The 20,650-nt window shown below is 62.9% G+C and overlaps 4 protein-coding genes across 5 annotated transcripts in view; 2 read left to right on the forward strand and 2 right to left on the reverse strand.

Moving 5' to 3' along the window:
* The first annotated feature begins 751 nt into the window (after nucleotides 1-751).
* TSPEAR (thrombospondin type laminin G domain and EAR repeats) overlaps nucleotides 752-20,650 on the forward strand; it is a 205,494-nt gene continuing 185,595 nt past the window's right edge. For both annotated transcript variants that reach the window (XM_082720531.1, XM_082720532.1), the window contains exon 1: nucleotides 752-1,238. In XM_082720531.1, coding sequence (XP_082576657.1) covers nucleotides 1,154-1,238 — 85 coding nt within the window. In that variant the 5' untranslated portion in view covers nucleotides 752-1,153. The remainder of the gene's footprint in view (nucleotides 1,239-20,650) is intronic.
* CFAP410 (cilia and flagella associated protein 410) overlaps nucleotides 5,090-20,650 on the forward strand; it is a 293,294-nt gene continuing 277,733 nt past the window's right edge. The window contains exon 1 of the mRNA XM_082721176.1: nucleotides 5,090-5,093. The gene's annotated coding sequence lies outside the window, so the exon portion shown is untranslated. The remainder of the gene's footprint in view (nucleotides 5,094-20,650) is intronic.
* LOC309860009 (uncharacterized protein) lies at nucleotides 8,275-8,967 on the reverse strand (the record flags this gene model as incomplete). Its single annotated transcript, XM_082721443.1, has 1 exon — nucleotides 8,275-8,967. Exon 1 carries the CDS (start codon nucleotides 8,950-8,952, stop codon nucleotides 8,275-8,277), a length of 678 nt encoding a protein of 225 aa, XP_082577569.1. The 5' UTR covers nucleotides 8,953-8,967.
* On the reverse strand, nucleotides 13,015-14,016 carry LOC309856059 (uncharacterized protein; the record flags this gene model as incomplete). The annotated part of the gene is made up of 1 exon (XM_082716752.1): nucleotides 13,015-14,016. The coding sequence occupies exon 1, from the start codon at nucleotides 13,999-14,001 to the stop codon at nucleotides 13,015-13,017; it is 987 nt and encodes a 328-aa protein (XP_082572878.1). The 5' UTR covers nucleotides 14,002-14,016.

Genomic DNA, 20,650 nt, shown 5'->3' on the forward strand with positions numbered 1-20,650 from the left:
GCTGGAGATGTCTGTCTGTCCGTCGGTCTGTCTCTCCAGCCACGGGCAGTTTCATGCAGAGCTTTGGACATTCTCCCGCCCTCTCTCTGTCTCTGTCTCTCTCATCTCGGCCGCCCCCAGGCCCCCAACAAGCCCAAGTCCAGGGCCTGCCCCTGTCACAGACACCCATAGGCAAGCCCCAGACTGGGGACGGTGCCACGGCACAGTCCTTCCGCAGGGAGGAAGACGGCCTTCAGGGGCCCGTAAGAGGGGTCCTCCTGACTCGGGGGAGCCACCGGCACCAGCGGGGACTGCAATGTAGGCCGGGTTCATCCACGCCCCCCACGCCCTGGAGAGGGGTCGGCAGGCTTGGTGCTTTATTAAAAACAACAATCACACACTTAAGCGCCGTCCTGCCTGGGGCAGCATGTCGTGTCCCCTGCGGTTTGGGGAGGTCAGACCTGGGAGGCTCCCACCGCCCTGTGCCTGGCGCTCCCCTCCCCCGGGCGTCCTCCCCGAGTCTCCTCATTAGCTGTTCCTGGGGAGGACTGGCTCCCCTCCGGAGGGGAATTCCTGAAACCCAGCAGTTGGCAAACCCACACACCCTGGGGAGGGCCGGGCACCAGATAAAAGCCGTCCTCGAAGCGGGGCCCTCCTGGGGACGGCCGCTGTCAGCAGAGCCCGGCAGAGGCCCCGCGCCCGGCCCCGGCAGAGGCCCCGCGCCCGGCCCCCGGCAGAGGCCCCGCGTCCCCCGGCGGGCGTCCTCGGCAGGCGGCCCCGGACCTGCACCCGAGGAAAACAGGTTCTCGGAGTTTTTCTGGTTTGCTCCCAGCTCTCCGCTGGACGATCTATTTCTGTCTTTCCTTTGGGAAAAGCGTGCTTTGCCAATGAGTCATCGCCGCGGTGTGGGGTTGCTGTCACCTGTCACCTGCGCGGCAGGACCCAAGCCCGGGCAGGGATGAGCTAGGCTGCGGCTGCGTCCGGCCGGCACCAGCTGCCCCGCCCCCGACAGAGCCCGCAGAAGCCTTCCCGCCCTGTCCCTGTCACGGAACTCTGGCATGTGGCCGTCACAGTGACTGTCCCCCGGGGGGCTGGCCCACCTGTCCAAGGAGCAGCTGCCTCCCCGCGGGCCGAGGGCAGAGCCGCTGGATGGAGCTTGGGACCTGGACCCCTCATGTCTGTCCTGCTGATGCTGTGTGTGGTGCTCTCGGCCCTGGGGACCCCAGGCCGAGGCGCCCGGAGATGGGAGCCCTGCACAGGTAAGGGGGTGCCGAGATGGGAGCTGGGTCAGAACTGCGTCCTGTCCCCTGTCCCTGGGTGCCCGGGTTTGCTCCGGAGGTGCCAGCAGCCCACCCGGGGGACAGGGAGGGGAGGCAGAGGCGGAGGTGGAAGGCGCGGGCGTGGAAAGGCCAACCAGGCGGGGACCGGTTCAGAGCGAGAACCCGCCACCATCCGAAGGCTTCACAAGTATGTACCTGTGGAGCGTCCTGGGGAAGCGCCTCGCACCTGTTCCAGGAATGAGGCGGCCCCTCGCAGGCCGCAAGCCCAGAGAACCCCAGGTCTGCACTTAGCCCAGCCCAGCCCCCCGCCCCCCGCCCCGGGGCTGGCTGCTCCGTCCCACAGCCCCAGGCTCTCACGCCAGCGCGGGCGGCTCCTCCGCGGGGAGGTTCTGCTCCCCCCGGTCCCCGTCGACGCGTTCATGACCCCATCGCCACATCTTCCTGCCGTTTCCCCCGAGAGATTTTATTTACCAAACCCAGCATTGAGAACACAACAACAGGGAAAGGAGACTGGGAGCCAAAGGCCCGCCGAGCGCGTGCGGCCTCCCCCCGCAGGTCAGCGGCGGCCGGTTCGCAGCCCGCTCCCAGTTCGGCCGGTTCGCAGCCCGCTCCCAGTTCTGTTTGCAAATTACCCGTCCTGGGTCCCCTCCCTGCTGTAGCTCTTTGCGCGGATGGCCCTTGGTTCCCAGTGACATGACCAGGAGATGACCGATGCTGACCCCACTTGGGAATGCTTGGCTGCGTGTCCAGGGCAGGTGGGGGCGAGCAGGCCCTGGCGGGTGCTGGAGCAGCGGCAGTGGGCAGGGTGGCCGGCAGGACGGAAGCCCCCGTGCCCCCTGCTCTGAGCTCCTGCCCACAGTGACTGCCTTGGGACTCAGGATTTGCAAGCGACACCAGAGCCAAGTCAGCCTGTGGCCAAGCCAAGTCCCCTGGCTTCGGAGGACAGAAGGCTGCGGAGCAGAGGCACACGCCGGTGCTCGGGCCCACCAGCCCCACGGGACCTCCGGGCAGCCGCGAGCCCAGCTGCTGTCCCCAGCACACGGCAGTCTCCGCGCTGGGGATGACTCACTGACATGTACCTTCACGCTCCCGTCAGCCCTGGGAACGGTGTCAACCCGCACAGTAATAATAAAGCTTATTTATAAAGCCCGCCCCCTCTGCCCCGGGGGGCTGCTGCAGATAGTTAAAAGATGACCCAGTTATAAACACCGGGGACTCGGGAGGGAAAGATAAAAGACGGTAAATAATATTGAACTGTGCTTGGAGTCTGTCCAACACATTTGTGCATGAAGTCAGGACTTCAAATGGTTAAAAAAAGCACTTTGATTCCCTTTTGAAAGGCCCCTGAGCTTCCCCTGCTGGATGGGGTGGGTTGGCCTCTGGGCCTCCCGCTTGGTCTGTGGGGCTGCGCTTGGGGGAGGCACCCGGCGCCTTGGCCGCCACCACACTGGGTTCTGAGGGCCTGGCCCCGAGTCTGGGACACCGATGAGTCTGGAGCTGTGAGGAGCGGGTGACCTGCCATTCCCAAGGGCTCCTGTGGGGTTGCTGTGCTGGGGGACTGGGCCAGAGCCGCCTCGCACTGCCCTTCTGGAAGGGGTGGGGGTGCCGTGGGCTGCGGTTTCAGGTGTCCCCACCCCGCGGGGTGGCAGAAGCGCCCTTATACCTGCATCTCGGAAAGACGGAAAGAGCTAACGGGGCACTGGGGCGGTCGGTGGGCCAGAGCGGCCTAGCGATTGGGAGAACAGGATCGTTGAGTCCGGAGGGCCTCGAGTCCAGGGTGGAGGAGGCGTGGGGAGCACAGCCCGCGGGGCTGGGGCGTGGCGCGAGGGCCCCGTGTGTGCGGCTGCTGACGCAGGGGCTGTGTGCTGGACAGCTGCGGCGGGCCGGGGGTCGGGGCGGGAGAGCTGGCCGGGCTTGCGGGGGAACCGCGGCCAGGGTCACGCAGGCGCTCGGGCTGGTGCCCTTCTGGGGGTGGGGCGCCCCGCTCGCAGACACCCCTACAGGTCGCGGTTCTGGGGAGAGGAGATTGGGTTCAGTGTCTGCGCAGCGGGTGGTGCACACCCTCCGCTGAGGGGCGGGGCCCGGACCGCCTTTCTGCGCAGGCGCAGGTGCATCAGAAGCCGGGTCGGGGGTCGGAGAGCCTGGGCCCAGCCCGACGGATGACTGGGCGGGCGGTCAGCACGAGCGAGGCCATCACCGGGCGGGTGGGAGGAGCAGGCTGGGGAGCCGAGTCTCAGGGTGGGAGCGCGGAAGGGGCAGAGGGGCTGGGGGCTCGGGCTCCCCGGGGGTGAGCGGATGAGCGGGACAGGCGCGATGCTGGGGTGAGATGCCTTTGCTAAGCTGTCGGCTCCCTGACCCCGGAGCCAGCCTCTTCTCTGACCGCGGGCCCGAAAGCCGCTCCACCGGCTGGGCCATCTGCTTCGGACAAGATGGTCGAGATGGGGGCCCCCAGACCCTTCCTAGCTCCTGCCCGTCGTCCGTGTTCCTGGGCCGCCTGGCGCGTGTGGTGCTAGGAGGGCGGCCGGGCAGTCCTGGGAGAGGCGCCTGGGTGGGCGCTCGTCGCGGGGAGCGGCAGCTGTGGGCGGGGAGGGCTGACGCTGCGCAAAGTGTCCTCCGTCCCACACCCCGCTTGTCTGCACGGGGACGGGAGGCCAGGGCGGTGGGAGTCTGTGGCAGCCGTAATGGGCACCGCTGGACCCGGGACTGGGGTACCGGCAGCTCCAAGGGGCTGGGCAGGGACTGGGAATAGGGGGCATGGATCGGAGCTGCTGCAGGGGTCAGGGGCAGTGTCTTGCCTTCTGTTTCCTCCCGGCTTGGTGCTCCCCGGAATGTGGATACCCAGGAGCACGCATGGGGGCGGGGGCTCCTCTCCAGGCCGGGGCCCTGGTGGCGCTCAGAGCCTAGTCTGAGAGCGTCCCTTCTCCGACCCCTTCTGGCCTCCTTCATCGGCTCAGTCTCCAGGGCAGATGGTGCTGTGCCCGCTGTCCCCAGTGGTGCAGCCCGCCCCTCGCTCAGACCACTGCCCCGCCAGCCCACAGAGGCCCAGCGGCCGCCACCTCCCCCAGCACTGGAGGGGCCTGGGGGAGGTGCTCAGAGCAGGAGACCTTCTGGAGGACTCTGGGGGGACCCCAGAGGCCTGGGTGCAGGAGTGGATGGAGTGGTCAGACCTCCCAGGCGGGGTGCCTGTGGGGAGACCTTCACGCGGGCAGAAAGGACCCACAACACAAGGGTACAGATCTGCATTTTCAAAGCTATGTGGGGTGTGGGGTCATGGGGAAGGGGGCCCAGGGGGCAGAAAAGGGCCTTTTAGGCATTTGTGGGGCAGGAAGCCCTCCCCCGACCGCTGGGCTGCTCTCAGGAGTCACCGACTTTGTCCTCAGGCTTATTGGCCTGGGAAGCCTGCAGGAGGGGGTGCTTCCCAGCCGGGAGCCCCGGGGAACCCCGGCCCCTCCCGGAGGCCCTCGCGTGGGTTCCTGCGGGCACGACGCCCTCTCCCGGCAGTTCCCGGGGGCCGGCGGGAGCCTCTCACTCTCCTGCATCCGGAGACCGCGTCTGTGTCCGGCGGCTCTGGGTCCGGCGCCCCGGGTGGCCTCCTGCTCAGCCGGGAGCGCGCGGTCCGCGGGGTGCGGGGAGCTTCCGGGCGGGGTGGGAGCAGCCAGAGCCCCAGTCCCGTCTGGGCTCCGCACCCCCAGGCCAGCCTCGCTGGGCGCTGGGCAGCGGGGCCCCCCCGGGGCTGGGAACTGGTGGCAGCGGGGGGCCCTGTCTCTGCGCGGTGGGAATGAGGCTTTTCGGGTGCAGGTGCAGGTTCGGCGACTCGTCCTCCGCCGGAGACCCCGCCGCACCCCTCGCCTTCGTCCCTCCCACGCGCACCCCAGAGACAAGCACCCCCCGCGCTCCCGCAGCAGAGGAGGCCGAGCCCCATCCCGGGCGTCCCACGGGGGCCGGGCTGCCCCCCGACGCTCGTTTCTAAAGACCCTTCGGCACTTTCCGTCGGCACAAACGTTAGGAAGCAAGTCGGTTCCTTTTTACTGGAACCTCGTGCGCCGCGTCGGGCCCCTGGCCTGGATCTGTGTCCGCGGCGGGCCTTTCCCGCCGTGAGACCCGCGAGGCCCCCCGACTTCCGGTCTGGACTCGGTCTCGGGCGGTTCACCGGCTCCCGCCCGCGCCCGACCCGCCAGGCTCGGGTGCCCCGCCCCCTCCTCCCGGTTAGCCCCGCCCCTCCTCCCCGTTAGCCCCGCCCCTCCTCCCGGTTAGCCCCGCCCCTCCACCCCGTTGGCCCCGCCCTCCCCCCCCGCGCCCGGTGGATTCAGAGCTCCGGGCTTGCGGGCTGTAGAACGTCCCGAGTCTGCGGGAGCGATGGGGACCTGGTCCCTGGACACCGCCCTCCGCCTCCTAACCCCTCGGATCCGCCCGAAGGCGCCTGCGGGCCCGGGGCTCAGCGAGCGAGCCAGCCCCTCCGCGGCCCCTCCGCGGCCCCTCCGCGGCCCCTCCGCCGCCCCCGCCGATGCCCCCCTTGCTCCCCAGGCGGAGAGCGGGGGAGTTCGGCCGTGGGAGCGGGTACCCTGCGGTGCCTCCGGGTCCCGGACGCCGGGGGCGGGGCGGCAGAGGCCGGGTGGACTCAGACCCCGGCAGCGCGGAAGACCGGCGGGGCCGGCGGCGTGAGCGCCCGCTAGTGTGTGCGCGTCTATGACCCTGCGCGGCGGGGAGAACCGGGGCGACCCCCACTGCGGTGGAGGCTCCGGTGGCCTTTGCCCGCCGAGGTGTAGGACGTCCCGGGGCGGCACCTGGCACAGGGCTGCGGCTGACCCGCCAGGGTGCAGCAGGCTGAGGGCCCCTGTCCCGTGTCTGGGGTCACCCCGGGGCAGGGCCCCAGTGCTGGTGACAGAGTGCCAGTGATGTCCCTGCAGAGCCAGAGGCACCCGTGTGCAGGCCGCTCGGCTTTGGGGGCTCCTTTCTGGTTAAAGTGGGTGCTCTTGGCCGGGTGTGTGCTCCCAGGGAGCAGTGGGCTCCCCCGTGTTGGGGGTCGGAATTTAGGGCCCTGAATGTTTTCTAACTCTGAGGCAGCCCCCATCCCCCACCCCAGATGCCCCGGGAGGGAGGCGGAGGTGAGGCGGGCTGCCACACCTGCAGCCCCCAGGTCGGGTGCCCACGAGGCCACCAGCATCCTGCCTCTGGTTACAAGTGTGCGTCGGGCTCCCATCTGCAGGAGAACCCGCTGCCCCCTTTGTTAGAGCCCTCGTGGGAAAGCCAGCTTCTCACGCATCACTTGCTTTAAAAGTCTTTTGATAACTGTGTTCACACACTCATCTCCCCTCGAAATCTAAGTGTTGTGCTGGACGCATTTCAATACCCGTTTCCGGCAAGGGTCTTGGGTTTCATCAGCAGTTAAGGCCCGCGGGCGGGTGTCCCTGGGGCACCGGGGTTTGGGGGCAGGAGAAGCTGGCCGCTGGGGTTTGGGGGCAGGAGAAGCTGACCGCTGGGGTTTGGGGGCAGGAGAAGCTGGCCGCTGGGGGTTCCGGCTCCATAACTGCGGGCAGAATTGATTTCTCACACGCTCTCTTCCCTAGTAGGGTCTCACGAGGGCAGGGGCAGAGGCCCCAGGGAAGCAGGGGAAGGACTCCCACCTGCCTGGAGCTCCAGAATGTGGGAGGGGGACACAGAATGTGGGAGGGGGACTGTAGGACCCGAGTCTGTCCTCAGCCGCTCACACGACCCGGCTGTGACTGTGGGAAGGCTTATCTGGGGGGGATCCACTGCAGACCTCCTCCCTTCGGGGAGTGGCTTGTGGCATCTCATGGCCCCCTGGGAGGAGGCTGGTGTGCTAGTAACAGGCCAGGATCTAGAGCGGGACGGAGCCCTGGGAGAACGGAGGCAGGGGCGTTAGGACGTGGCTCTGTCTAGGAGCGGGGCCTGCGTTCAGGAAGCTTCAGGAAAGGTGGGGGCCGCATCCAGACTGGCCCTGATGGAAAGCCCCCAGAGGGTGGCAGGCCTGGCCTCAGACATCAGTGTGGACCCTCGAAGTCACTCATCCTCTGGCATCTTCCTCTTGACCTCTTCCACTCCAGGCTGGGCCTGGGGCCGGGGACAGAACGCGTCCCGGGCCTGTGTCAGCAGAGACGGCAGGATCCAGACCTGGGAATAAAACCCTGAAGTTCAAGGGGAGGCAGAGGGAAGCCTGTGGTCCGCAGAAATGTTCCACCCTGGCTGTGGCCCCGTTTAGGCCCTGGCCCTGCGTCCTCCTCGCCCAGAAGTGACCCTGGGCCCCGCCTCCTGGTGCCAGACTGACCGGGGAGACAGAGGCCTGGGGCAACGGGGCCTCTCGCCCAGGGCTCTGCTGTCCAGGAGGCTGTGGCCACCTGAGTCCCGAACACTCAGGGGGGCCACCGCAGAGTTGCGTGGAGGGACGGATGGGACCACCAGCGTGGGCCTCAGCTCAGTGCCGTTGGAAACGCTCCCGATACAGGCTTGTCAGCAGGGTTGCTGACGTCGGGATTGTTACTCTGCAGGATGGGAACCACGAGCGAAGCCAGGCTGCGAGAGGGACCAACAGAGGCCACGATGCAAGACTGGTCATTGATTTGGGGGGGGGCAGAGGGAGAGAGAGAACCCGAGCAGACCCCCTGCTGGGTACAGAGCCCAAAGTGTGGCTCGATCTCACCACCCTGACACCAGGACCTGAGTTGAAATCAGAGGCAGAGGCTTGGCCGACAGGGCCACCCGGTGTCCCTGCAAGTGTGTTCGGTTAGCTCAGGTGTGTTCGGGGAGGAGGCAGACGGCTTTCAGGAGGGGCAGAGATGGGGCAGGAGGCCCCGAGGTCAAGAGTGGGGAGGGCTGCGTCCGGTTCATCTTGGCGTAGTGCGGAGGCTGCAGGAGGTCTCTGTCCTGGTTATTAGGGTCCGAAGCTGGTTTGTGCCACACGCACACCAGCACTTGTGCTGGGTTAGATCCTGAAGGAGGTAGGGGGAGAGCTGGAGGTGCCCACTGAGCCTTCTGGCCCCGGGGGAGACGGGCCCCGTCAGCAGCAAGACTTCTGGGCGGAGGTGGGCACACAGCAGGCGGGCCTGCACACGGGGCGACAGAGCAGGGACATGCAGGAGGACGGTCTGCAGCAGGACGAGGAGCAGGGGCTGGGCTGGCAGCAGGAGGAGGGCCTGGAGCAGACCGGGGTGCAGCAGATGGGCTTGCAGCAGACAGGGGTGCAACAGACAGGCTGACAGGGAGAGGAGTTGCAGCAGGAGGGCTGGCAGCTAGACTGCTGGCAGCATGAAGAGCCTGAGCAGGGGGAGGCCTCACAGCAGACAGGGGTGCAGCAGACGGGCGTGCAGCAGACAGGGGTGCAGCAGACGGGCTTGCAGCAGACAGACACACAGCAGTCTTCCTGGCAGGGGGAGGAGCTGCAGCAGGAGGGCTGGCAGCAGCTGGTGCAGGCTGACTGGCAGGGGCTGGACCTGCAGCTCCCAGGGGTGCAGATGAGGGTCAGGCAGGAGGGGGCATAGCAGGTGGGGGCACAGCAGGTGGGGGCACAGCAGGAGGGGGCACAGCAGGTGGGGGCACAGCAGGGGGGCTCGCAGCAGCTCTCTGGGCAGTCGTCCACCTGCCAGGAGTCGGGGCAGGTGTCACAGGAGCCGGGCAGGCAGACACAGCTGCCGTAGCTCCGGTCGCTGGAGCAGACGGACAGGGTGGTTGCGGCCATGGTGGGCGGTGGGGCTGGAGGAGGCTGAGAGTGTGAATGTGAGTGTGTGTGAGTGTGAGTGTGTGAGGCACTCGGGCTCACTTTTATAGCCCTCCTCTGGGTTGCGTGTTTTCCCCGCAGAGGCTCAGGACACCGCCTCTTCCTTGTTGGCGCTGCGGCCGGCTCCCAGGGACCCCTCATTAGCGCTGGTTTATTTTCCCAGCAGATGCCATCCAGCTCGTAAAAGTCTGCACGAGTGCTGGGTCCTGGATGAGTCTGCTGAGGGGCCAAGAGAGCACCAGGCAGGGGGGAGCTGGGCAGGTGGGTGCAGCGTGGGAAGGGGTCTCCCAGCCCCTGGACGCTGGCCTTGGGGTGTGGTGACTGGCAATCTGAGCTCAGGAGTAGCTCCTAGTGTGGAAGTCCGTGCTTCTGCGTTTGTCACCAAGTCCACAGAGATGAGGGGAGGCGGGTGATACCTGGGGGGCTCCTCCCGAGGTTAGGGCTGGCTGTCCCTGCCTCGGACCCCCGGTTGGCCGGGGGATGAGCTGGCTTTGTGCCAGAGTGACGTGTGTAGGCAGTGGCGGGGGTGGGCCCGTGCCTGGCCAGGCCACCATCATGCTCGGGGCGGGTCTTTTTCTAACCTGTGGGCTCTCAGGACCCTGGTGGCTCGGACCACATGGTCGGCATGGTGGGGCTGGGCAAGAGGCTGCCCTCCCTCGCGCCCCGCCCCCCAGGCTGGCTCGGCTCCGACTTCCCCCTGTGGCTGTCCTACTGGGTGTGCTGCTGCATTCCTTCGGCCTCCTGTCCCAGCTCCCTCCCTCTGTCGCTCAGACTCCCCACACCTTTGCCCTGGAGGCTGAGGCTGTCCGTGAGCCCTTGGGACACCTCTGTGGGACCCTCAGTGTCCAGGACACAGCGACTTCAAGGTTCTTCGTTCCAGGCATGGGGATGGGAGGAGTGAGGCAAGGGTGGGGTGGGGTCTAGGCTGGAGTAGGGGAGGGAGAGCGGACAGGGAGCAGGCGCCGGGGCTTGTGGAGGCTCAGGGCGACAGCGAGGCAGCACGTGGGGTTCTGGGATGTCTCAGCCGCTGTGGAGGGGTCTGGCAGCCCTGCCGAGGGCTCTGGTGCGACTGGGACAGTAGGCGGACTCTTGGAGGCTGCAGACTCACAGGCATGGACACACACACACACACACACACACACACACGTGTGCGCGCGCAAGTGCGTTCGGGGACGGCTGGACCCGATTCCTACAGGGCAGTGGATTTCTTTTATTGCAATTTTTATCTTACGTTGTCTCAGTGACGCTTTTAAACAGAATACTTAGAAATCACAAAAGCTCTGCTTGTCACAGCTTTGACCAAATGTGTGCATTTGTTTCCTGCGGCTGCTCTGACCCATGATCACACTCTTGATGCTTTAAAACAACAAAACGTTCGTCTCCACAGTTCTGGAGGCCGGTGGTGTGCAGCAGGCTCCGCTGAGCCGAGATCAGGGAGTGGGCAGGGCCCCGCCCCCTCGGAAGGTTGTGGAAGGAGGAGGTCCCTCCTGCCCCCTCCAGCGTGGTGGCTCCGGCCTCCCTGGCCCCTGGCGTGCTGTCACGTGTGGTCGTGTGGTCGTGTCGCCTCCTCGTCTGTGTGAAAAGGAGGAGGGGGCCCCGCCTCTCTGGTGTGAGGACACCGGTGCTGGCGTCTAGGACCCCCTGGCTGGCCTGGGATCATCTGCCCGGAGCAGCAGCCATTGCAGTCACCCCGCCAAGACCTCTTTCCGCACAAGGTCACGCCCGCAGGTGTGGGATTCAGGTGCAGCTGTCTCTGGGGCTGTTGTGTGCCTCACCCCACAGTGGGCCCCGTTTTCTCTGTATGGCCCCGTGCCTGCCGCGGCTGCGGCTTCGTTGTCTCTGTCCCCTCCCTGGCAGGACGGGATCCCAGGGCACCCGTGTCATAGGGTCATCTGAGGAGGATGGGATTTAAACACAGCAGGGCCCGAAGGTCCCCAAATCCTCCTGAAGGCAGGGGCAGGCCACTCCTGCTGGCGCTGAATTGGCTCCGAGACTGTGTCGTGTGGAACGGCGCAACCCGGGTACCCACGAAGCTGGAAAAGCCGTGATGCATTTTGCTAGAAAGTTCGCAGCTGCTGTCCAGACCAGAATGTGCGTGGCAGGGCCCGGGGCTTCGGGTCCCCGAGGGCAGTCCCTGTCTAGCCCTGAGGGGAGGTTCACAGGGAATTCTGGGCCATGGGGCAGGTTCTGGGGAAACTGAGGTCCTTGTCTGGGCCCCGCTGGGGCTCCTTGCCACAGGAAACCGTTGACAGGCCCTGGCCCACGGGGTGCTTTAGCTAAGCTGAGCCCGGGGAGGTCCGTGCTGTCTCTTCACGCTCAGAACTCAGGTCCAGGGCAGGGCCGCACAAGGACAGGGGGACGCTCGTGGTCTTCGTGGCTCCTATGCCAATGGCTCCCCTCCCCGCCTGGCCACTGCCGTGATGATGAGCCACCCTGGAAGACGGGGTCCCCTCTGAGCCATCGACTTCCCATCGTCTTTCTGCAAGATCGGTATCTGCTGGACAGTGTCCATGTTCTTCCCAGAACTCACTCTGTCGAAGAATGTGCACGGGTCTCTGGGAGTCCTCAAAGCAGGTGGCTTTTCCTGTCCCGCCTGGTCTGTTGGCACCTCTGAGGTCCTCATCGTACCTGTCCTGAGAGACCGCTGTCTGGGGAATGGCTGGGGGAGAGGCAGACACGGACCCCAAAGTCCTCTGCCTGGTGGAGCCACAAACCGGGTGCTGGGGAGGGGCTGGGGCTGGAGCCAGCTGGCCTGCAGAGCCACCACGCCCCGGGGAGGCCAGCTGGAAGGTGCTAGCTCAGCTCAGGGGGGCTAGGCTCAGCTCCTGGGTGGGAATCACATCTGGAGGTGGGTATGTGGCCTGGAGCCCAGGAGAGGCTCCTGGCTGGACTAGTCAGCAGAGCGAGCCAAGGTCTCAATGCCATAGCAAGGTAGGGGTGCGGAGGTCAGGGTGAAGAGCCCCGGGAAAATCAGAGAAGTGAGGGGCAGGAGGGCACTGTGTTCTTGAGCCCGAGGTCCGGCTCTGCAGGGACAGGCCCACAGGAGAGGGGACAGGAGAGACTAACTTTAGCATCGGGGCTTTGGAGCCTGGGCTGGGCAGGGGCAGGGGCTGGGGTGTGGGAGGGTGGGGGGAGGGTGTCTCAGTGGAGAGCAGGAGGCTCTGCTCTGAAGGGGGCACAGGCAGTGCCGGGTCGGGACAGCAGGGAGTTCTAACCGGCATTAAGGTAGGGAGGGCTTGTGCGTATGCACCGGACCGGTGGCTCCGCAGACAGGCTAGAGAAGGAAGGAGGGGCCGGGGGCTCGGGTGGCCGAGTCGGGGTGCTTGCTGGCGCCCCGTATCCTCCCGCCCTCCCTGTGAACCCTGTGAACTCTGTGTCCTGCCAGGCTCCCTGTAGGGGGAGACATGCCAGGGTCACTGTGCCCGGGATTGGCTCCCGCTGCATCCCTGAGGCTCTGCCCATCAGGACCAGCTTCTGGGACAGGGGCTGCTGGTGTCATGGCCGTGGCCATAGTCGCCATGCCGGGGACTGGCCCTGATCTTGTGGGACAGGAGTCCTGTGCCAAGCCAGCGAAGGGCGGAGCCTGGAGGAGACACAGGTGCGGCTGAGGGTGGGCGGGGCTGCAAGGGCCCCGGGCGGCTGCCCCCACCCCCAACTTGATGGGGGACTGGCTAGCCACCCAATTAGAAATGGTCCAAAGAGAGCCACGTGCCATCAGGGTTAAGTTCATGTCATGTTTATTGGTTGATCCAAGCAGCTTCTGAGGACGTGAGACCAGTGAGGCCTCCATTGTGGACATGGTCCCTAGGCATGACCACTGGGACCTTGGGAACAGTGAGGCAGTGGGTATGAGAGGGGTCATCCTCAATTGAATGGGAACCCCCTTCCTGGCCTGAGAGGAGGGGCTGCTATCCACATGTCACAGGGGTTCCTGAGAGACAGACCCTAAAGCAGCCGGGACGCTGGCAGGGGCAGAGCTGGGGGTGCCCCTGAGCCTGCTGGCCCCGGGGGAGATGGGCCCCGTCAGCAGCAGGACTTCTGGGCCGAGGCAGGCACGCAGCAAGCCTGGCGGGAGCACGTGGGGCGGCAGAGCAGGGACACGCAGGAGGCTCGGCGGCAGCAGCTGGGCTGGCAGGAGGAGTCAGGGGCACAGCAGGAGGAGGCGGGCACGCAGCAGGCGGGCCTGCACAGGGGGTGGCAGAGCAGGGACACGCAGGAGGATGGTCCGCAGCAGGACGAGGAGCAGGGGCTGGGCTGGCAGCAGGAGGAGGGCCCAGAGCAGACAGGGGTGCAGCAGACGGGCTTGCAGCAGACAGGGGTGCAGCAGATGGGCTTGCAGCAGACTGGGGTGCAGCAGACGGGCTTGCAGCAGACAGGTGTGCAGCAGACGGGCTGGCAGCAGTCTTCCTGGCAGGGGGAGGAGCTACAGCAGGAGGGCTGGCAGCTAGACTGCTGGCAGCATGAAGAGCCTGAGCAGGGGGAGGCCTCACAGCAGACAGGGGTGCAGCAGACGGGCTTGCAGCAGACAGGGGTGCAGCAGACGGGCGTGCAGCAGACAGGGGTGCAGCAGACGGGCTTGCAGCAGACAGACACACAGCAGTCTTCCTGGCAGGGGGAGGAGCTGCAGCAGGAGGGCTGGCAGCAGCTGGTGCAGGCTGACTGGCAGGGGCTGGACCCGCAGCTCGCAGGGGTGCAGATGAGGGTCAGGCAGGAGGGGGCACAGCAGGTGGGGGCACAGCAGGTGGGGGCACAGCAGGAGGGGGCACAGCAGGTGGGGGCACAGCAGGAGGGGGCACAGCAGGTGGGGGCACAGCAGGAGGGGGCACAGCAGGTGGGAGCACAGCAGGAGGGGGCACAGCAGGTGGGGGCACAGCAGGGGGGCTCGCAGCAGCTCTCTGGGCAGTCGTCCACCTGCCAGGAGTCGGAGCAGGTGTCACAGGAGCCGGGCAGGCAGACGCGGCTGCCATAGCTCCGGTCGCTGGAGCAGACGGACAGGGTGGATGCGGCCATGGTGGGGCGGTGGGGCTGGAGGAGGGTGTGAGTGTGAGTGTGTGTGAGTGTGTGTGTGAGTGTGTGTGTGTGAGACGACTGGGGTGTCTGGGCTTATATACACCTGAGGGCTATGTGCTTCCGTCACGAGGCCCCGGAAAACCTGTTTCCTTGTTGTGGGAGCAGGTCCCTGGGGATTCGAGTCACAGCCACAGCAGGTGCCCTGGAGGGGCAGCGGCTCCTGCTCCCGCCCTCACCCCTGCTCCCAGCATCTCTCTGCGACTCTGTCCTATTCATCCCCTGGCTCCTTTACACTCAGCGGAATCATACACATATTTTGTTCTCTTTTTTTGCATATATCATCTTTATCTGGGGATATAATTCTCTCCTGAGTCCTTGAATCCATGAATGGCTGGAAGCCGTATATTTTAGCGCATCAGCAAGTGCGCGTGTAATCGGTCTTCATGCCAGCAAGTATTTTGAGCAGCTTTGTACATGTCAACCCAGTGACCCTTACACCAACCTCGTGAACCTGCTGTGCCCACTCTACCGATGGGGAAACGGAGGCGGGAGTAAGCACTTGCACCACACGCCACACAAGGGCGCAGAAGAGCCAGGTCAGAACTGTGGCACATGGTCTCTGCCGTGGACGCCGGCGCCCCGGGAAGCAGCGAGCCATCTGGCTTCTGGGAGAGGGTCATCGAGACCTGCTGGTGTTGGAGTCTGGGCAGGTGCCCGGCGGGTGCCCGGCAGCGGGAACCACCTGGAAAGGAGCTGCTTCTAGGAGAGCAGCAGGACTCGGCTTAGTTTTGGCAGGAGCACGCACAAACAGTGGGACATGAGGTCGTCACGTTGGTAAGAGCGAGACTAAGCCCAGCTGGGAGCGAGGAGCGGGGGAAGCTGCTTGGGGCTGGAGAGTCTGAGGGGAGGAGTGGTCAGAGAGAGTTGGCAGCTGGGCAGGGGAACCGCCTGCAGGGGTCCTGGGTGTGGGGCAGGGTTGCTGGCGAGCTGCATCAGTGGCGACAGTGGGGACCCAGCACTTGGGGAAGGAGGGGTCTCGGGTGCCGGGTTCTGGCCAACCTGAGGGGTCTGAGCCTAGTGGAGCATGGCCAGGGGAGGCCCCTGCAGGTGGCCTGGCCGGGACCGCCGGCTTTGTGCGGCGATTGCTGCTGACTGACCCCCGTCGCAGCGGGAGGTCTGAGAAGTGTGCAGGAGACAGCGCAGGGCCGCGGTCTGTGCTGGGCAGGCCCATCTGCAGTGGCCCCTGGGGTCCAGAGAGAGGGGCCCTGGGAGGCGCCAGGGACTGGGAGCGCCCAGAGGCCTCAGGAATGGAGGGAGAACCGGGCAGCTCCCCACAGTCTGGGGTCCCCTGCTGGAGGTGGTGAGGGGCATCTCTGGGGAGCCTGGGGGCCCCCATGGGCCTGGCTGGAGCCCAGAGTTCGAACGTGGTGGGGTGTGACTGATGATGGCTTGTGCGGGGGGGGGTGGTGGTCCACGGGCCCCTCCTTCCTGAGCTGAGGCGGGTGCGGGGGCCGGGTTCTCTGCAGCAGCTCCCAGAGGGCATGGATGGGACACACGCGGCCCCCGTCAATGGACAACACGGCCAGACACGAGTGACCAGCGAGGAAGGCAGATTTAATGGAGGGTCACGCAGTAAGACTGGTGTTGCTGAGCAGGCAGGGTCTTTGCTGGGCGGCCGCCTGGGTTTTTCGACGGGCCCTCTGGGTGGAGGCCCCTGGCTTCCAGAGAGATCGGCCGGCCCCATCTTTCCTGATGTGGCATTTCAAAGTGGGGGCTTTGTGAGAAACGCCCGCTGCCTCGGACAGACGGGGGCCGTAGGGGCCAGCCTTCTAGGGAGGCCTGTTGTCCAGTGTGGGGTGGGGCTCGCGGGAAATCGGTGCAGGGGTCGGAGCTTTCCAGACGAGCGCTTGGAGGCGAATGCTTCTCCGTCTCTTCGTCCTCGCCTCGGCCTGCAGCTGCCCGTGCCTCTTCCGACACCCGCAGAAGGCGCACTTGGGCCCAGGGGGGCCGGCGGTGCTCACACCCATGGCCGTCCAGTGGGTAAGGCCTCTGAGGGCCACGGCGAGGAGCCGTCCCAGCCCGCTGGGGAGCAGGTGCGCGCAGCCAGAAGCTCATCTCCAGTTGAGTCGCCTAGACGTGGCCCTGAGCCACGGGTGGGACCTCCGCCGACACTCTGCACCCCGAGTCCCCGGCTCGCCTCGGAGATCTCAAGCACGCGTTGGTCTGTGACATTTGCCAAAACTGTGTTCTGGTCCACGCGCCTTAAAAATTCTTTCAACTGCTGGAAAATGTATGTAACATAAAATTTGCCATTTTACGTATTTTTAAGGCTCGTTTAGGGGCCCTGAGTACATTCCCGCTGTGCAATGCTGCTTTCCTCCGTCTCCAGGACTTTACCATCATCCTGACCTGAAGCTCTGTCCCCACGAAACACCACCTCCCTGTTCCGCAGTCTCCCAGACCCCGGCACCCCCCACCCTACTCTCTGTCTCTGAGTCTGGGTCCTCTAGTCCCTCCTGTATGTGGAACCAGACTCTGTCCCTCTGTGACATTTCACTCAGTATCACGACCTCAAGGCTCTTCCAGGAAGCAGGGGTCGGCCCTGCTTTCAGTTCACGGGGGCAGAGCGCGCCACGGAGTGGATGGGCCACGTTTTGTTGGCCCGCCCACCTGTCCTCGGACCCCTGGGTTGCTTTTACATTTTGGCTGTTGTGAATAACGCTGCAAAGGTCGTCTGAAAGCCCTTTATCTTTTTTGGGGTGTATTCCTAGGAGAGGAACTCCTGGGGGCATATGGAGAGCACCCAAGTGCTCCCACAGAGGTGCCCCCTCTGTGTTCTCACGGGCAATGTTTGAGGGCTCCAGTCCCTCCGCATCCTCGCCGACGCCTGCCTGCTTGTGGGAAACGGTCCTGTGGCTGGGTTTGCGTTTCCCCGATGACTAATGACGTGAGGCATCTCTTCATGTGTGCGCTGACCATCGTCCAACTTTGGGGGGAAATGTCCACTCACGTCCTCTGCCTGTTGTCAGACCAGGCGCTTGTCTTTTTGGTACAGAGTTGTACACATTCTGTGTGTATTCTGGATGTCCAACTCTTACAGATACACGATTTGCAGATTTTCTCCCATCCTGTAGATTGTCTTGTCCCTTTATTGATGGTGTCTTTTGAGTCACTAAAGTTTTGAATTTTGGTGACGTCCAATTTATGTTTTTCTTTTGATCTTCCTGCTTTGGCGTCCTTGCTACGAGGGCATTGTCAGTTCCAAGGTCAGAAAGGGTTTCCCCCATGTTTTCTTCTAACACAGTTTGATTTTAGTTCTTACGTTTGGGATGTTTATCCATTTTTAGTTAATCTTTGTATGTGGGGTGAGGCAGGGGTCCAACTTAGTTATTTTGCATGTAGAAATCTGGCTTTTCCAGAAGCATTTTTGAAAAGATGATTTCTTCCCCCACCGAATAGTCTTGAAACCCTCATCCACACCAGCCGGACACAAATACACGGGTGCATCTCTGGGCGGTGGCTCTACTCCGTCAGTCTGTCTGTCTGTCCTTTGCCACCTGGTTCATCGCTGCACTTTTGTGGTAAGTTTTGAAATCAGTGATTGTGAGTCCTCCAACTTTCTTCCTTTTTCCCAAGAGGACTCTATTCTAGGCCCCTATCAATTCTGTATGACTTTGAGGATCAGGCCTTGAGCTTTCAATACGATTCCGTTGAATCTGCAGGTCGCCTTGGGCGGTACTCTCCCCTCAACACTGGCCCCATCCATGAACATGGGATGTTCTCCCGTCCACGCCCGGCGTCCCCGGCTCCGGCAGCACTGTGCCACAGCTGTCTGTGTACAAGTCTTTCCTCCTGTGGTTAAATTTATCGCCAGGTATTTTATTCTTTTGGATGCGATTTTCCCTGCTTTAAAAAAATGTTGAAAATCAGATGACTGCATGAAAAAAAAGACATGTCACTCAGCTTTAGAAAAACACACGTGCTTATTTAATGTATCTATGACCAATGCTGTGCTGTCGTGTTTGCTGCTCACTTGCACGCTGTTTACACTCTTCTGTCCCCTCTGTGTGTTTATGACATGCTTATGTCTGGAGGCACAAGCTGCATCCCCGTCCGAGGACTTTGGGAGCTCCCTTCCTGAAGTTTGTTGCACGCAGCACTGTTAATGGCAAGTCTGAGGCCCGTCTGATTTTTATTTTTCCGCGGATGACTTCTGTTTGTTTTGTTCTCTGGGGAAGCTGTTAGGAACCACTTATTATCCCTCATGTTCAGCAATTTCTACAGGATGTGTCTGGGTTTTCCCCATTCATTTTTCTTGGCATCGGTTAGTCTTTTCAAGCCTGGAGGCTGTGTCTTCCACTGTGGGACAGGTTCCTCCCCAGGGAAGCACTTCCACATCTCCCTCCGGGAATCCCACACGGCAGAGGCCACAGCCCCGGGGGGGTCACTCATGCTGCTTTCTTTTCCCTCATACTTTCTACCTCCTCAACGTTTTGTTCTAAGTCGGAGGGATGTCTCAACCTCTCCTGCAAGCTCTTCTATTTAACTTTAAATATCAACAGTACATTTGATATCTACGACTTTTGGGGGGTCAGTTTTCGAAGTGTACCCTTTCACAGCCTCTTGCCCTCGTTTTATGGCTCTAACATCTTGATGGTATATTTAAGATTTTTAAATTCAATTTAATTTAAATTTTCATTTCAAAGGTGGTTTCTTCTTTGTAAACTATATACTTCCTCTGGGGTGTGTTTTTATGTTGACGGTCTCGGGTTTTCTTTCTCACGCCACTGGCTGTGCTCGTGTGCTGGGGTGACACGGGGGTGGCCCTTGGTAGCCTGGGCTCCTCCTCCACCATGTGACAGTCTGTGCTGAGTTAGAGAAAGCTCGCCCGTGTGGGGAGGCTGACATGGCACTCTGGGGTTGGGATGGGGGTCTTCTGGGTGGTGGGCTTCACTTGAGGATAAGAAAGTTGGGAGCCCAGAAGCCAGAATGAGAGTTATGTCTTTGGGGGTGCCAATAGCTCTCCAGGAACCTTAGCCCTTCCTGGGTAAGGTGTTCTACTGTCCCAGAGATACTGCTGGTGGTGTTCTGTGGGGAGGTGGATCGCTGGGCACTCAGCCTTTGGGGATCCTGGCTGGGTGGCCCTGGCTCCTCCCCTCCACTGAGGACACACCTGTCCTCACTGGGCCTGCTCATGGGGACCAAGTCCTGTCCCGCTGCAGGGCCCCTGCCTTGGGGTCAGCACACTCGCCGCTTCCCACTGAATTCGCCGGGCCCCTCGCCCATCGTAAGCTGACTTCTCCCCCACAGTGGGTCCCAGGAGGGTTGGGATGAGAGCGGTGGGCTCAGTCGGCCATCTCGAACAGTGGCGTCCACTCTCGCGGAGTGTTGCCTTTCCCACAACCAGCACAGTACTCTGGGTGTTTGGCCAACCCACAGTCCACCCTTACTGCATTGGAACACCGGGCGCCCGTGTGCCGTGACTATTAGACGGCCACAGCACGCAGGCTCTCGGTTTAATCTCCCATCCAGAGCGGGAAACCCATTTGTGTCTTCTGTTTTTTCCTTTAAAGGAACATTTTATTGTAATCTGCTTAGCTCAATGATCATTTTCATTTTCATTTTATTATGAAATATTTCAGACACAGAAAAGCGGAGAGAATTAAACGTTGCGTGTATCCACCTGCCCGTTCCTCAAGCCCATCGCTAACACCGGGCCTCATTCACATTCTCGGACACTCGCCCATCACACCACCCCTCCCTCCGCACCTCGTAGCTCCTTGGAGCATCTCAAAGTACGTCACAAGCAATAGTACGTTCCACTCAAACATTTAGGAGGCACACCCTGAACAGGAATCCAATTTTTATGCTTTCGTGTGTGAAATAATATGAACCTTGGGTGTTTCACTTGATGAATTTTGCCAAAGGCATTCATCTGAGTAGCCCAAGCCCCAGCAGGACACACGTCCTGACCTTGCTCCAAACTTCTCAGGGCCCCGGATGTGACCTGTGCCCTCTGCTCAGGCCGTGGACCCCACCACCCTCTCCAGATAACCTCTTCTGCCAGCCAGCGTCATCCGAATCCTCCAGAAGGAGCCGCTGTTCTGATCTTTAAAAGAAGAAACCCGTTTGCTTGTCTTGGAGCCTCACTTTAAGGGGATCATGCCACAGGCGCTTTGGCCCGGCTCCGCCCAGCACCGCGTCCTGAGACCCATTCGCGCGGCGGCAAACGCAGAGTGCTCCTCTTCCTTGCCGGCCCCTTCTCCCTCGTGGGACTGTCGTGCCTGCTTTCTCCATCCCTGTTACATGGACCTGTGGGTTCATTCCAGGTCTGCCTCTCATGGGGAGAGCGGAGTGAACGTAGCTTCTCTTGAGAAGCTGGAACAACGTCCAGGTGCCCATTATCTGTAGGGTAGCTCTGGCGTGTAGGGAACTCTCTTCTTTGAGCTGAGATCTACGTTCCTGTCCCACTGGCTCCTTGGTGCAACCAAGGGAAGCCACTGTGGGTCCCTCGGGCTGTGGCTCTTCCTCCCATCATCTGTGCCTCATCGGCACTTTCTAGGATCAAAGAACCATGCATGAAGTCCTCACTTGAAACAGTGGGAAGGAATGCCTGGATTCCTTCCTGTTCAGGTTCTAAGAGCCTGGA

The sequence above is a fragment of the Mustela nivalis genome (genome assembly GCF_964662115.1).
Source record: "Mustela nivalis genome assembly, chromosome: 1".
Classification (NCBI taxonomy): domain Eukaryota; kingdom Metazoa; phylum Chordata; class Mammalia; order Carnivora; family Mustelidae; genus Mustela; species Mustela nivalis.